General features: G+C 34.9%; 1 protein-coding gene across 1 annotated transcript; it reads left to right on the top strand.

Annotated features, from left to right (window-relative positions):
* The first annotated feature begins 9,230 nt into the window (after positions 1-9,230).
* On the top strand, positions 9,231-14,821 carry LOC115965272 (putative exosome complex component rrp40). The gene is made up of 10 exons (XM_031084443.1): positions 9,231-9,411; positions 9,516-9,590; positions 10,271-10,357; positions 10,973-11,029; positions 11,496-11,588; positions 12,279-12,351; positions 12,496-12,571; positions 13,959-14,049; positions 14,234-14,357; positions 14,477-14,821. The coding sequence occupies exons 1-10, from the start codon at positions 9,361-9,363 to the stop codon at positions 14,479-14,481; spliced, it is 732 nt and encodes a 243-aa protein (XP_030940303.1). The 5' UTR covers positions 9,231-9,360; the 3' UTR covers positions 14,482-14,821.
* Positions 14,822-15,910: the final 1,089 nt, after the last annotated feature.

Genomic DNA, 15,910 nt, shown 5'->3' with positions numbered 1-15,910 from the left:
TAGTTGCACCTAATAATATTTCCAACAGAGACATTCAAGGTTTAAATTCTCACCCCCAACTATTGATGAATAAAAAAAAAATTTATTTCAATAATTTCCTTGTAAAAAATTGCAATATTTGGTTTTTATAGACAAAAAAATAAAAAATAAAAAAATAAGAGCAGTGTAGTAATTTGATCATACTATATATGTGTTTACAAACTGAAAATTGCATGATATAATGGCTAATATTGATAGGCATGTTTCATGCCGGCTAAAAAACATGCAAATATCCTTCAATTATTATTGTTGTTGTTGTTATTGTTATTATTTACATTCTTGATTGTGTGTTACTAAATTTATTTTTACTTTTCCTTCTTGTTGGACATTGTTTCAATTGTTGTAAAAACAAATAAATTTGAGTAAGAATACCATATTTCAAATATATTGTTTCTCACATAAAAAATTAAAAAAATGAATTGTTTCTCATATAAATCTTAGAAAATAATATTAAAATTTCATTATACTTTTTTTTTTTTTTGAGAAAGAAAATTTCATTATACTTAAAATAATTAATATAACAAAATAAACATATTTATTCTATAAGTAATCTTTCTAATTACAAAAATAAATATTACAATGTTTGTTCCCCACCCACACCACACACACATAAATGTCTTCAAGTGTAACAAGGCAAGTAGTTCCAATTGCTTACTCATTTCGAATTTGTTAACATCCTTGTAATTGTCACAATTGTTTACATGGGTATTGACTAATTAGGCTTTTTTAATTGCCTTTTACTTGGTGTGGGAATTCATTGATCATGAATTTGCTTTTCAGCAATCTAACATAATATCAAATACGATCTATTTGAGAGGACTAATCAAATTGAACAATCTCCTAATCAAACTGAACAATCTCCATGTGCACGTGCTACCAATAGGATTAGACTCTAGGAAGTACGGGTGTGGGTGCAGTGCAGCGACATGGCAATTTTTTAAAAAGTAGGACATGGGTGCGGTGGAATACGTTTATTAATTAATTATTAAATATATTTTTATTTATATTTTCTATATATTGCTAAGCATATTATTCCATATAATGGTAAATATATCAATTTAAGAGTAATAGTAGATAATAAAATACATATATAACCATTACATGAAAAGTTTGAAATTAACTTTTTTTTTTTTTAAATATTTCGGCCCATATCGGGTCCTATTTTGGACTGCTTTGGATTGAATTGGACTCATATCAGATCATTTCGGTCCGAATTGGACTGAATCGAACTGTATCAAGCCGCATTGAAAAAGAAAATTGTCAGGGGAAGTGTGTGCAACTGCGTCCAGGCCGCATGGCGCGTCTTGTCGAGTTTGACACAGGTGCGCCGACCAAAACGGCGCACGCATACTTTCTTGATTAGACTATTCTTGCTCCAGTAAAACTACAAGCAAACTTTCAAGTGGAGGATGAACAAAACTATTGCAAAGACCATAAATTGGACACATAGCAATTAACTTATCCTCAAGAATTCCCTAAAGCTCAAGAATTCCCAATGCATTAGGATGGGGAAATACCTATCAATTTAAAGAAATGTTCAACATGGAACCAAGAAAACCAACCCTTAGTCTCACTTGATCTAATCACTAAATTCTGATTGCAGATTTGTTGATGTTTGAAGCCAGCACAAGTTAATTACTTTTGATGCTGAAGGAGAAACTATGCACAGGGATACTTGATCAAGAATGCTAAGAAGTTCAATATTTGAAATATCAATACTAGAAATCACAATATCTATGTCTTTTGTAAAGAATGGGAATGCTACAAAGAGAGAAGAATGAAGACAGTTAAATAAAGAGAATGACACAAAAGTTAAGGAAACCATAATCATTTAACAAAAAAATTGACAAAGATTAAACTTGGATAAATTAAAAGTTGAACGCAAGCAAGAAATTTTAGATTCTGGAGAATGCCAGAAATTCAATATCTTGTCTAAAATATAATTTAGCTCATGCCAAGATGTTCATGCATACTCAAATTCAAAAAGATTCAGGACGCATAAAATTTTACCACAGTAAGAATTAACTTGTATAATAGAATTTTAGCCTAAGGTACCTCCTCTATACCATTAACTATCCATTTCTCCAATTCTACAAGAATAGATTTTGCACATTTTCCATTTGAAAATGTGAAACATTCATATCGTAGCAGAAGACTACCCAAACTACACCCCAAAAAAATAAATCTTCACTCAAAGTTCTTTTCTTTTAAATCACATTGTTGTCTTGAGTAATTCTTTATCTATGTTACAAGATTCAACCTTGTGTTATGCCTTTTAAATTAAACTTTCAAATGAACCTTGAACTCTTTGAACATTTGAAAGCTAAGGTCGAAAGGCTTGATTGGACTCTGCCTACAAACTTCCTACTTAACATTTGTTCACTTTTAGGTTAATAAGAGTTCTGTTAATAGAGAGTGAAACCCAAAAAAAGCACTCCAATGGACTCTCTATTCCTAGATTTTTTTTTTTGTCTCATAAATAGTAGCTCATCAAGTTTGATGAGCTACTGTTTACTCTTCAAATGCTTTTTTCCTATTATAATAATTAGGTATTGAATAAAAAAATGTTGGAAGATGTGTAGTTGTTAAAAAAAGAATAAATAATGAATGAAGAAATAATATTTAAATGAGATAAAGAATCTATTGAAAGTGTATTTAAAAAAGTAAGTATCTAAAAGGTAAAAGTTACTGTTCATTCTTCAAATAGTACAAAATTTTGGAGATTCTACTGGAAACGCTCTAAAGCACTAACATCAACCATTATTATTTATTTATTTTTTTTTTTATAGGACATCAGCCATTTAGTAGTTCTAAAAAATACAAGCTAAACGTGATAGGTGCTTTTAAAAAATACCACTGCGTGTATTATATGTTGTAATTTTCATGTCCTTTTTTCTTAACTTCTGCAAAATCATATTGATTTTTCCATTGTTCAATAATTTATGCTTTTCTTATAATTTTTTTTTTAAAAATTTTGAAACAACATTACAAGAGAAAACAATGTTACAACTTAAATTGAAAAGGGAAGCCACATATCTTTTATTAGAGAATAGGGGTTTTATCATTTCACACCAATTAATGATGTGTCTCTAACCTTATTAGATTAACTTAAGGCCTGAGATTTTAATTCAAACTTTAACGGAATAACATTAAAATAAAGTAATTAACCATGGTCGCTGATTTGGTTTCCTGTTAAGTGATGTCAGCATTTTATGTGAGTTGTTCTTTTTTTATTGGTTCCAAGTAGCTGACCTTGTAGTCTCTAATTTGTTCAAAATACACTTGAATCCACAAAAATGACTAAAATGCACTAAGAATGCTCAAATACCCTTAAAACCTCCAAAATGACCACAATACCTCTACAGCCTTTAAAATGATGTAAAAAACCCACAACCTAAAAAATGACCAAAATACCTCCAAAATCTTTAAAATGACAAAAAAAAAAAACCCAGAAACTCTAAAAATACCAAAATTTCCATGAAACCTCTAAAATTAACAAAATACCCCCAATCCTAAAAAATTACTAAAATAACCTCGAAACCTTGAAAATGAGTAAAATAGTTTAGAAACTTCTAAAATGACTAAAATGTTCCAGAAACCTCTAAAATGAGCAAAAATATGTTGAAACCTCTACAATGAAAAAAAAAAAGCAATGAAACATCTAAATGACCAAAATACACACATACCTCAAAAATTACCAAAATAAACTCAAAACCTTTCAAATAACCAAAATACCATTGAAAACTCTAAATTGACCAAAATATCAAGAAACCCTAAAATGAAAAAAAAAAAAATACCCCAAAAAACTCTAAAACAACAACAACAACAACAAAAAAACCCTCTAAAATCCTTAAAATAACCAAAATACTCCTAAAACCACTAGAATTACCAAAATATTCTTGAAACCACTAGAATTACCAAAATACACCTGAAACCACTAGAATGATTAAAATACTCTTGAAACCTCTAAAATGACTAAAAATACCTTGAAACCTCTAATATGACCATTGTGGTGGGCCTTTTTCTATCTTGGGCTAGATCGCTCCTGCCGTACTACGACCCTATGATTCTAGGATAGGAGAGTCAAGACTGGCCTAACAGAAACACACCTTAAGCCAGCTTGTGTGCAAGTTAAAGCCCTGGCAGGAATCTTGAGCGTGTCGTGTGCCCATAGCAGGAAATACTATTACAAAGCATTATAGCAAGAAAAACACAATATAACAGGACAACTAAAATACTTTAACTAACATATTCCTTCTAACAACAATAATACTTGGACAGTTCCACAAAGGAGGAGTATGGTAATGTGATTACAGCAAGAATAGATTAATAGCAAAAAGAAGTCATGCTAGTAAATCAGCCATGGCAAAAGAAAAGAAGATTAGTCTGCTAAAGGAATGGGTTTGACCCTTTTGTAGATTCAAGTCCAAGAAGGGAACCAACCTTTAATGTGGGTAACCTCAGAGGGGAATCCTACTGTAGAGGTTACTCACTTTGGAAAATGGACCTAAGTGGCTTGATTTCAAATTCTTGACTTACTAGAGAGTGGGCTATTGAGAAGGAGAGAAGTATGTGGTATATTGGTGCATGCTTTTACTCCTATCACTCATATTTTTCTTCCTTACTCTCAATTTCCTTGTTTTCTTTGTTTCCTTACTTGTTTTTCTTGTTTTCTTTCTTTTCCGTTGTTATCCCTCATCCCTCTCTGCTATTCCCCCCGTGTTGTTGTTTATTGCACACATCTATGGCCTTTTATACTACCAACCGTAACAAGATTTACCATTTTTACCCCTCAACTACTTTTGGCATGTTGTGGGTATCCTTCCAGGACTGCCCACTAGTCTACCGACTGCTCAGCCCCCACTACTACACTGTGTTGGCAATGCCATGTCTCATACCCAGACAAAAGTAGTTTTTTTTTTTTTTTTTTTTTTTTTTACTTCCTTTGGCACTCCCATCTGGATAAGGGTTGTGCTTCTCTCTTATCAACCTCTATAACATGCACCTAGTGATTCCAACAGGACATTTCCCCCAAAAAAGCTCAAGCGAGAGCCCTAAAATAGACTCCCCTTTCTCCTCACTATCAAACCACACCCTCTCTTACCTCTGACCCACGACCCACCTTTCTTGTATTGGCTAGGTACAAGTAGGTGATGCCTGAGCTTGTGTGCGTGTTCCACTCCCATATGAGTCCATTGTTGTTCTAGCGTTCATGCATTTCTCATTGCCTACATGTTTGTCTGACCCTGCTACACGCTCTAGGGCTTGTTTAACTCTTGTGGCGTGGGTGAGCTCTTGGTTCTTTATTCTTTGTATCTCATCCCTTCTTCGGGTTGGACAGTGCTTGAGTGTAGGCTTTCTCTTCTTTAATTCGGTTCATGTCTCCTTTCATCCCCTGTCTGTGGGCTGGTTAGTGCTCCTACCACGCCATTGCGTTGCTTCTGCCATAATATCATTTAACCTTGTTTACTTTACTACTTCTGGGCTTGCGGGCTAAAGTGCCTGCCATCCCAACTTCATGTGTTATTCCTCCCTTTAGTCTCTATAGCCCAACATTCCTGCTAGGCCAGTTTACACAATATCTCAAGCTTCCCCACCCATTTTATTCATCGAGCGTCCTCAGCTCATTTCATTCTTTGGGTGTTCTCAGCCCATTTCGTTCTTTCCTACATTTTACAATCCCGTGGGCTTTTGCTAAATCCTTTGGGCTTTCCTTGCCCAATTGCCACATTCTTTTCCTTTGGGTTATTGGCCTTCGAACCAATCTCATTTACCAATTCCTTTCTTTGGGCTCCTCCGGCCCAATCTTTGCTTTCTTTCTATTCCCCATGATTTCCATGTGCTAACTACTTCATTTTTTAGGGTTTCCTTAGTCTGTTTGCTTTCTTTGGAGCCACTTTATTATTGGTGGGTCTGTGGACCATTATTCCTGCTATTTTGGCCTAATGGTCTTTACTTTGTTGTTTTCTTTCTTCGCCTTTTTCATATTGTTGGGCTTCTTTTGCCAAAAAATGGGCATCAACAACCATAATATCCCAAAACCTCTAAACAATTTAAATACCTCTAAAATTGCTAAAATGACCAAAATGCCCTCAAATCCTCTAGAATGAGCAAAAATGCTCTAAAACATCTAAAATGGCCAAAATACCCCCCAAAACCTCTAAGATGACCAAAAAATAGATTTTTTTGGAGTAGTTTTGGTCATCTTAGAGGTTTTTGGGATATTTTGGTTATTTGAGAGGTTTTAGTATATTTTTTGTGATTTTAGAGGTTAAGGAATATTTTGGTCATTTTAGAGATTTTAGGATATTATGGTCATTTTAAACTTTTCAAGACAATTTGGGTCATTTTAGAGGTTTAGGCGGATATTGATTGTTTTAGAAATTTTTGGGGGTATTTTGGTCAAGTTTTTTAGATTTTAGGAACATTGGGGTCATTTTATAAGTTTGGGTATTTTTTTTATTGGAAGTTTGGGGTATTTTGATCATCTTAAACGTTTTATTTATTATTATTATTATTTGAAAACAATGCATTCATTCATTCAATAATATGTAAGGAGTCTTGGTATAAAGCCTCCACTGCTGGTGGTGGTGAATCCTCTAACCAATACATTTCATCACTAATATTTTTTGCATACCTAGCTAGTGAATGTGCCACCATATTCCCCCCCCCCCTCTCATTTTAATACAACTAACTGAGGCATGCTGCATCCCACTAAGGTAACAACAAATATCCTCATAAATATGTCCAAGTAAGGAGTTATGGCAAGACAAATTTGAGATAGCTCTCATCACTGTGACGTTGTGACGTTATCACCTTTAACTACAAGCTCTGAAAATCCAGCTTCCATGGCAAATATCACTGCTTTTTGACACACCAAAGCTTCTGCCTCTTCACTGTTTCTCACATAGGGCCCTTTAACCGACATCCCAGCCATCACTTCCCCTTGTGCATTTCGAATTATTGCTCTAAACCTTGAACATTGCTGATTCGTGAACACAGTTGCATCAAAATTCAGCTTGAACATATTCTATGGGGGAGGCTTCCATTGTTGTCTTCTTGGTGTTGCATTTGAAATAGCCAAATGTTCCTGTGCCTTCTTGTATTCTTCAAGGTATTCTGCTACTCTTTTTTCAGCCAGCATGGATCCTTCATCTATCCGTCATGCACCATCATGTTTCTCTGGTTCCACACAGTCCAAGCTTGAACAAGGAAAAGTTCCATCCCAGTTGCATCTAACTTGTTCATCAACGCCTCAAACAGCTGCATAAAATCATCACGGTGGAACTACCAGCCTAAACATCTTGGGTCGCTGGACATTCCCAAATGGCGTGAATCACCGTTTCTAGAGCTCTCTGATAACAATGGCATGTATTATCCTTGATTATATTTCTTTTGACCAAATTTACTCGGGTTGACAATATTTCATGGCAAGCTCTCCAAGAAAAAATCTTCAATTTGTTAGGCACCCGTACCTTCCACAACTTCTTCCATATTTGCTGCCCTAACACTGTCAAACATTCAGCCCACTCCCTAAGCACCTTTCTGGCCATATGATAGCCGGACCTAACTAAGTAACTTCCATCTCTATTATGTAGCCACACCACTACATCTATCACATGCCTGTGGCTTAAAGGAATTTTACAGATTGCCTCTGCATCCTCCCTATTAAATCTTCCCATGATGATATCTCGCCTCCACCCATGTAATTCTGAATCAATAAGATTCGAAACCCTCCAATCCTCCTCACCCTCATGTATCGGATGCAATACCTTGTTTGTTGGATAATTTGGAATCCATTTATCCAACAAAACATTAATGGATTCACCATTTCCCACTTGCCAACAAGATTTGCTTCTTAAAATTGGCATGGCAGTCATAATACTTCTCCATTCAAAGGAACTATTGGGAGACACAACTGCATCCAAGAAGTGGCATCGTGAAAAGTATCTAGCTTTGAAACATTTGAAGAAAATAGAATTTGATCATGCATTAATCTCCCACCTTGTTTAGCTAGCATAGCATGATTAAACAACCTCAAATCCCGAAATCCCATCCCTCCATCAACCTTTGGTTGAGTTAGACTACCCCAACTCTTCCAATGAACCTTTCTTTCATTTCCCACTTGTCCCCACCAAAATTTAGCACACAAAGCATTCAATTCCTCACACAATTTTACTGGCAATTGGAATACTCTCATAGTATATGTAGGAATTGCTTGTATAACTGCCTTTATTAATACTTCAATCCCTGCTCTTGATAACATCATGCCCTTCCACCCTTGTAATTTTTCCAAACTCTATCCTTTAAATAGGAAAAAAGTTTGATACTTTGCCCTTCCCACCAAAGTAGGCAGCCCCAAATACGATTCAAATCTCTCCACCACCTTCACCCCTAACATTGACACAATCTCTGCTTTTTGTCCTTCTTGCGTATTATTGCTGAAATAGACCGAAGATTTCTCCATATTGATGCATTGGCCAAAAGCATTAGCATAGGTCTGCAATACTTCATTAATCACCTCAACCTCTCCACAAGTGGCTCTACAAAATATTATAGAATCATTTGCAAACATTAGATTTGATATTCTAGGCACCCTCTACATATAGAAGCTCCCTTGATTTGACCATCCAATTCTGCCTTCTCTAATAATGAATTGAATCATTCTACACATAATAAGAACAAATATGGAGAAAGGGGATCCTCTTGCCGGATTCCTCTAGATGGACGGATGTTGCCATATGCTTTTCCATTAATAAGAATGGAAAAGGACGGAGTGGTCACACACCCCATCACCCACTGAATCCATTTTTCTGGAAAACCCAATTTAGTCATTATGCCTTGCAGAAAAGTCCACTCAACACGATCATATACTTTACTAATATCAAGCTTCAATGCCAATGATCATTTTTTCCTTTTTGCAAGAATGCATAGAATGCAAAACTTCATAAGCCACCAATACATTGTCAGTAATGAGCCGCTCAGGCACAAAAGCACTCTGTGTAGAAGATATTATTGATGGCAAAATCTATTTTAACCTGTTAGCCAGCACTTTGGAAATAATTTTATAAATTATCATTATTATTTTTTGATAAAACATCTTAAGCGTTTTAAATGAGGGGTTTTAACCAAAAAAGAAAAAGAAAAAAGATAATAATAATTAGGGCTTAAATATATGTTGCCATTTTAATTATTTTTATTTTTTCTTTCCCGCGATTTCCCCCCGTCTTTATGCTCAGCTCTTTGCACAGCGCCGCAAGCTTCTAATCACCGTCTCTTCTTGAAAATCAAAGTCTCGCAAGCTTTCTCTAAAATCACGTAATGGAAACCAAACCGTCTGGTTCTCCAACGAGCCTAGTCGACCAATTCGTCGTGAGTATATACTCTCTGTCTCTCTAGTTCGATTATGTGCATTGCTTACAATTAGTATTGGATTATTAAGCAAGCTTATAATTATCATTTGGGTCATTGTTTAGATGCCAGGTGATGAGGCTCTCGATCTCTCAACCATGTCTAACCAGACCATTAAGCTCGGCAGAAGTCTCCGTCAGGTCTGTGCTTAGCCTATGGTTTTTACTTCTTACTTTTTTCAAAAAGACCCTGAAAATACAAAGAATTCTTGTATAGACATTTTAACAAACAGGTAGAGTGCATTTTGGGAAATTTATGATAAACATGGATAATGAGGTTTACTTAGATGATTTTGAGAACTGGGTTTTTGCTCATTTTGTGTTTGAAGATTATTATGCATACTATGAAAAAAAAAAAAAAATGCACCATTGGATCAAGTTGACTGTGAAAATATAACGAGTCCTTATATTGACATTTTAACAAACAGAAAGAGTGAATTTTGGGAAATTATGTTAAATATTGATAATGAGGCCTATCTAGATGATTTTGAGAATTGGGTTTTTGATTGTGATTGAAGATTATAATGCATATAAGTATCTGAAATAGTGAAACTCTGCCACCATCACAAGTTCACAACCCAACATTTTAATTGTTGTCTTGTCCTTCTACTACCAGAATCAATGGTGTACTATTACTATCCACGGTATGTGCTGGAGTGAGTACCCAATTGTGTTTTTGTTCCCTGAAATGTGATAGAAAAGTGAAATGGGCACGGGGCTTTATTATTTTTGTTCTTCCTATATAAGTTTTTTTTTTTTTTTTTTTGATTCATTTTGGTTGATTAGTGATTCATTGTAATTGATATTGGGTAAATTTCCAGGACGGTGATGTTCTTTCTGTCATGAAGGCTGGGACATTTAAATTCTCAAAGCCAAACAAATATTGGGTTGAGAGCTCGCAGAAAAGGGTGAGTAAGGCACTATAAAGTACGCTGGATATAAAATAATATATGCACTTTTTCATTCTTGGTTGATAGTGATCTGAGAATTTGCTTTTCGAAGTGTATGGTCATGACTCATGACTACTATGCTACGCCATAGAAGTCAGATACCTTACCTAGTGTGCACATCAATCTGAATATGCTTATGATAGCAAAGTGAATTGCAATGTATTATAGTAGGCAGCAGTGTTGAAGCAGCAAGTGATGGGGTTTATATATTTTATGCCACAATGCCTTCTGGAATATGTTTTTATTATAAGGTGTTGTTACTGCCCCAAATAGTTGCAATTTTTTTTTTTTTTTTTGGTGGTAAGGGGGAGGGGAGAGGAGTAGATTAGATTAATTTTGAGGCATTTGTTTTACATTTGCTAATTGGTGATTATTTTGACCATGTATTGAATTGGACCTCTTTTTCTATTTTGTGTTTTATACTTCAGTGGTGTTTCTATTCTTTTAGCTACATTGGGAGAAATTGATCGCTAAAGTGTTAATATGTTTTAGTTATTTCACATGGATTCTAATTGTTTTAATTGTTCTTATTTTTCCTTTTCTTTTGATGTTGTAATTTGTTGTTTTGTACAGTATGAGCCTCATGCAGGGGATTCTGTTCTTGGAATTGTGGTGGACTCTAAAGCAGATGTAAGAAACTTCACTTGATTATATCATTGAATCTGGTGTCATTAATTCTCTTATGCTAGTAGTAACTTCTTTCTGTTTTAGATTAGTTTCTTTTTAAAATCAAGCAGCCATTTTGTCCCTTAATTGTTACCCATGTGAAGAAGAAGAATTGCCCAATCTTCAACTTGAAATGACCAATTTGGAAGAGATACTATCACTTGGGAGGTGATAATACCTGTATTTATCCATTTTTTTGTAGGCGTTTAATGTGTTGTGGAGATATTGATGCTAGGGATTTTATCCCTTAGGGATTAATGTCTCCCGTGGATGTTCTGCCATGGTCTCCTTCCAAGTGACATACTCTCTTTTTATGTAAATTACCAGCCTTTATTTTCAATTTCTTTGAAGTATGTAATGTCAAAAAGTTCTTTCTGCTTTAATGAACTTATGAATACCTTTCTATGATCCTTTTTTCTTTCATTTACAGAACTTTCTTGTGGACATAAAAGGACCTGCATTGGCATTTTTGCCCGTGCTTGCATTTGAAGGAGGAACTAGGAGAAACATACCAAAGTTTGAGGTGTGTACTCTATGCATGTTGTGTGGGAAGTAGGTTCTTTGTGTGTTCAACATTATTGTTATTCTTTTCGTCTTAGTTGTAACATTGGGAGAGAAATATGGAAGGTGTTACTAGTTTCTAGAGGCCTTTCTATTGGAAAATAAAGCAAGAAAACTAATATTTCTCACTTAGCACTAATGGCAATTTGAATAGTTGGTCTTGATTTTGCTACCAATGAATTCTGGCTCAAATGGTACTTCTTCCTCCATAAGAATGAGATGCAGGGTGGGGTTGTGGGCTTAAATGCAGTGACTCTTCTTAATGTAGAAATCAAAGCTTTTAAATAACTTAGGAGCTAGTAAGGAATATACTACACTTTCTGGATGATGTTTATGAGTTAAATAGTATGAACCTTTTCTTTTCTTTTCTTATTTGAATGCTCTGAGTGTTGGTTGTAGACCTGACCATAGTGAGTTCTTTGTTATGATTTAAAAGATATGGGCTTTCAAAATTTTATAATTTAGAAGAAATTTGATCATAGTATTGAAATTACCAACAGTTTCTATTCTTGAACGCTGGTTGTTCATTCCAATATTTTCTTTCTTTTGCTTTATATGTAAGTAGGAAGTGATGGTTAATTCATATGGTTATTTGCTTGATGTGTATTATGTTTCTGAAATATTTTCTTTTTGTTAATGTATTGTGTTGCAGGCAGGTACTTTGATCTATGTTCGGGTTGTCAAGGCAAACCCTGGCATGAATCCAGAGCTTTCATGCACTGACGGTTGGTTTTTATTGAAAAAAAATTGTGATTGATGTGCGCCATAAATATGTCGTGGTTCTGACCCTTTGTTAGTTTCATTTCTTGTTAATTTGATATTTTTGGCAATCTCCTGACTTTTTTGTTATCTTGTTTTTCATTTTACAGCCAGTGGGAAAGCAGCAGAATTTGGCCAACTTAAAGATGGTTATATGTTTGAATCTTCAACCGGCCTGTCAAGAATGTGAGAATTTAGCTCCCCCTTAACTCATATTTAACGCTTGATAGATCTTTTAAAACACTCTTGCGCCTGAACACACGGTCGCTGTAAAGCACATCTTTTTTTGGGTAAATTTTACCTTGTGATCCTGGAATATATGGTATGTTCGATTTTGCTTCCCCAAATTTTTGAAAGGTGAAATTTAAATCCCTACTTATTTTTTGCACACGACTAATGGTGTTGAAAAGACTGCTGATGCAGACTTTTTTTTTGTTGACATGGCACTAGCCACCCCCCCCCCCCCCCAATATTTTTTGTCTTGTCTCTTCTCTTTCTTCTTTTCTTCTCCTGCCATCTCCAGCCACCATGAACTCCCAAAGCCCCTCACCTAAAAAAGCCACTGACAAGACAAAGCTCACCACCACCACCACCACTCTAAACCCTCACCATGGGAAGCACACATGTGATGGTGTGTGGCTCATTGCGGGGATCATCATAGTAGCTCATTTAAAAAGAAAAATGCCAATTTCCAAGAAGAAAACCCAAAATTTACAGAGAAGGTACAATCACAAGAACAAGCAGTAAGCAGCTGCAAACAAGAACAATATCACATCAACCTATGAGCCATTAAAGGAGAGAATTAATTGTCACCTTAAGAGAAAAATTGAGTGGGAATTATTGGGTTGGAAAAAAAAAATTTTGAAAGGAGGAAGGTTGACACTCCTAAACTCATGAGTTTACAAATGTACCATGCTTTTTTGTTTACCATTCCTTCTTATGTGGGAAATAGGTTGGAAAGGTTGCAGGGGAATATGTTATGGAGTGGTCCAGGAGATAAGTTCAAATTTCCTTTAGTGGATTGGAATACAATGTGTTCCCCAATTTCCAATGGGGGTATGGGTGTGCATAAGTTAGGCACTGTTGCCTTTGGGGTTTTGGAAAGGGAGGGACCCACTTGTAACAATAAAGTATGGGGTGGATTGGGGAGGCTGGACAACAAAGCAAGTGCGAAGAACTCATGGATGTAGCTTATGGAAGAGAATCCGGGTGGGGTGGGCTAGGTTTTTCAACCCATAAAGTCTCTTTTGTTTGTTTGAAATTTTTTATATGTAATTTTTAGGCTATCTTGTGGCAGTCTTTCCTTCAATAAATTAAATTATATATATATATATATATATATATTTATATATATAAAATTGAGGGACCAATGTTGAACCTCTTAAATTTGAGGGACCAAAATCAAACTTACTTTATGTCTCAGATACCTAAAGTACAATTTACCTTTTATTTTTTTCTTTTTTATTCCTTGATTTGATAGGGAAACATAACTTATGCAGCCCACATATATTATGGTTATAAAGCTTGAAATTTTCTTTCTGTTGTAACGATATGTCTCTTGTCTTGTCTCTAGGCTCCTGAGCTCTCCAACGTGTCCAGTTCTTGATGCATTAGGGAAGAAGCTTTCATTTGAGATAGCGGTTGGCTTAAATGGTCGTGTTTGGGTATGCTTCTTGAGAAACTACTTTATTGTAGTTGGGTTAGACAGTTCCCTGTTTCCAATGTGTGTGTGTGTCTTTTAAATTTTTATTCCACTCTAACCTTCTCATGTTTAATATTGTATGCTGCAACCTTGTTTTCAGAAACTTCTTCCTGATACTATCTTGTAAAAATCTTATTGACTTGTAGGTCAACGCCACCTCTCCATCTACAGTCATTGTTGTTGCTAATGGAATTATGAACTCAGAATTTAAGAGTGGGGTACAGCAGAGAGGGATGGTGGAGAAATTGCTTCAGAATTTAAAGTTGTCAAGTCAGTCCTTCTCCTATACATATATGATTCCAACCTCAACATTTATTGGATGCTTGTTATTAATTCATTTTCTACAACTTACGAATATGAAACAAAATTCTTTAATGTTTTCTTTGCAGCTTGATAATTAAAAAGTGCATGCTTTGGAGCTGTTAGCTGTTGTTAAATTTACCTTTTGCAGAGCATGGTTATGTGGGGGTTATAAAGACGACAAATTTCTACACACACTAATGCCCGTTTTTCATTCTGCTGTCATAGAATCTTGCATGAAATGAGTTTGTGTATACCATTGTGGTTTTATTTTATATTTTGATCATCTTTTGGACTTGGAAGTCATTAAATTTTGCATATTTTTGGTTATCTTTGGAATTGGTGAGGAGTTATGTTGTAACTTTTAATTTCAAGCGTGGAAACTTTGTGATTTTTTTACATTTTTGGAATTGGTGAGGACTTATATTAAAGGAGATTTTTAATTTTTTACAACTTGTTATTAATGAAAACTTTGTTCATTTCTTTGTTTTTTAGTGACCCTAATAAATTGAACATTAAGGCACAAAAATTGGTAACAAGCTGAAATACAAGAAACTGGCAGACGAATTGAGAAAGGCATGTTAGTGTAATGTAGTGATTTACTGTAGTGCTCATAGGATGTTAGTGTAACGTAGTGATGTGGTTCCAGTTAGCTGTGAGCGCCTTCCTTGGACCAATTGCTTCTTCGGTCAACTCTTTCTTTAGGTTTACCTAGGCCCACTTTAGTTTAATGTGTTGATAGTTGGGCCTTTAAGTTCCTCAGCTCAAGCCCAATGGGAACAAGCTTTCTGGACTCCCACAGTGACTACTAGGGAAAATTTTACTTTATGCCTATATTTTATGGGTGAATTGGTGATAACAAATTCGTAATTCTATAAGGGAAACCGCTTCTATACCCAAAATTAAAGTAAAGATGAATAAGAGAGACATTTATATTTGATTTGTTGGCAAAAGTCAGCAAGCTATAAATGGTAATTCTAATGGGAAAAATCCAATGGAATATACTAGTGATGATTTTAGTCAATCAGCCAGAAAATGGGGGTATGCCATACTTCATCCCATTATTTTATGTGTAAAATAAAACCATTAACATATGTAAAACGTAAATGGTGACTTGTTCATGAAACTGACAAATATGTATATTCAGAAAATGTATTTTCATATTAAATAATAGTAAGTATTTTACAATTAATAGTTTACCTGTAAAATAGCATGATAATTGTTAAATGCCAAATTTAAAACTTCATGAGGTTTCACGTTTTTGTTAAAAACATTGATAATTTGATAGTAACCTCAGCTTATCCTGAATGCCGTTAATAAATGTGGATGAAAGTTGGTATTAAATTACCCTTAAACCTAAGGTTGAAATTAACTAGGCGAAACTACACTATTGATCCTTAAAGTTTACCTTCCAAACTCAATTGGTCTCTTAAGTTTCAAGTGAGTATTATTGGTCTTTCAAGTTTGAAAATCGAGCAATGTTATTCCTTTTGCTAACTATGGTTAGCGTTATTGCCTACGTG

Source organism: Quercus lobata, chromosome 10, assembly GCF_001633185.2.
Source record: "Quercus lobata isolate SW786 chromosome 10, ValleyOak3.0 Primary Assembly, whole genome shotgun sequence".
Lineage (NCBI taxonomy): Eukaryota > Viridiplantae > Streptophyta > Magnoliopsida > Fagales > Fagaceae > Quercus > Quercus lobata.
The sequence above is the reverse complement of the archived record's forward strand: the minus strand, read 5'-3'. Positions and strand labels throughout refer to the sequence as shown.

Coding starts and splice junctions, on each gene's coding strand:
- LOC115965272 (XM_031084443.1), top strand. CDS start 9,361: ATGGAAACCAAACCGTCTGGTTCTCCAACGAGCCTAGTCGACCAATTC. Junction 11,589..12,278: donor GAAACATACCAAAGTTTGAG/GTGTGTACTCTA, acceptor ATTGTGTTGCAG/GCAGGTACTTTGATCTATGT. Junction 12,352..12,495: donor AGAGCTTTCATGCACTGACG/GTTGGTTTTTAT, acceptor TTCATTTTACAG/CCAGTGGGAAAGCAGCAGAA.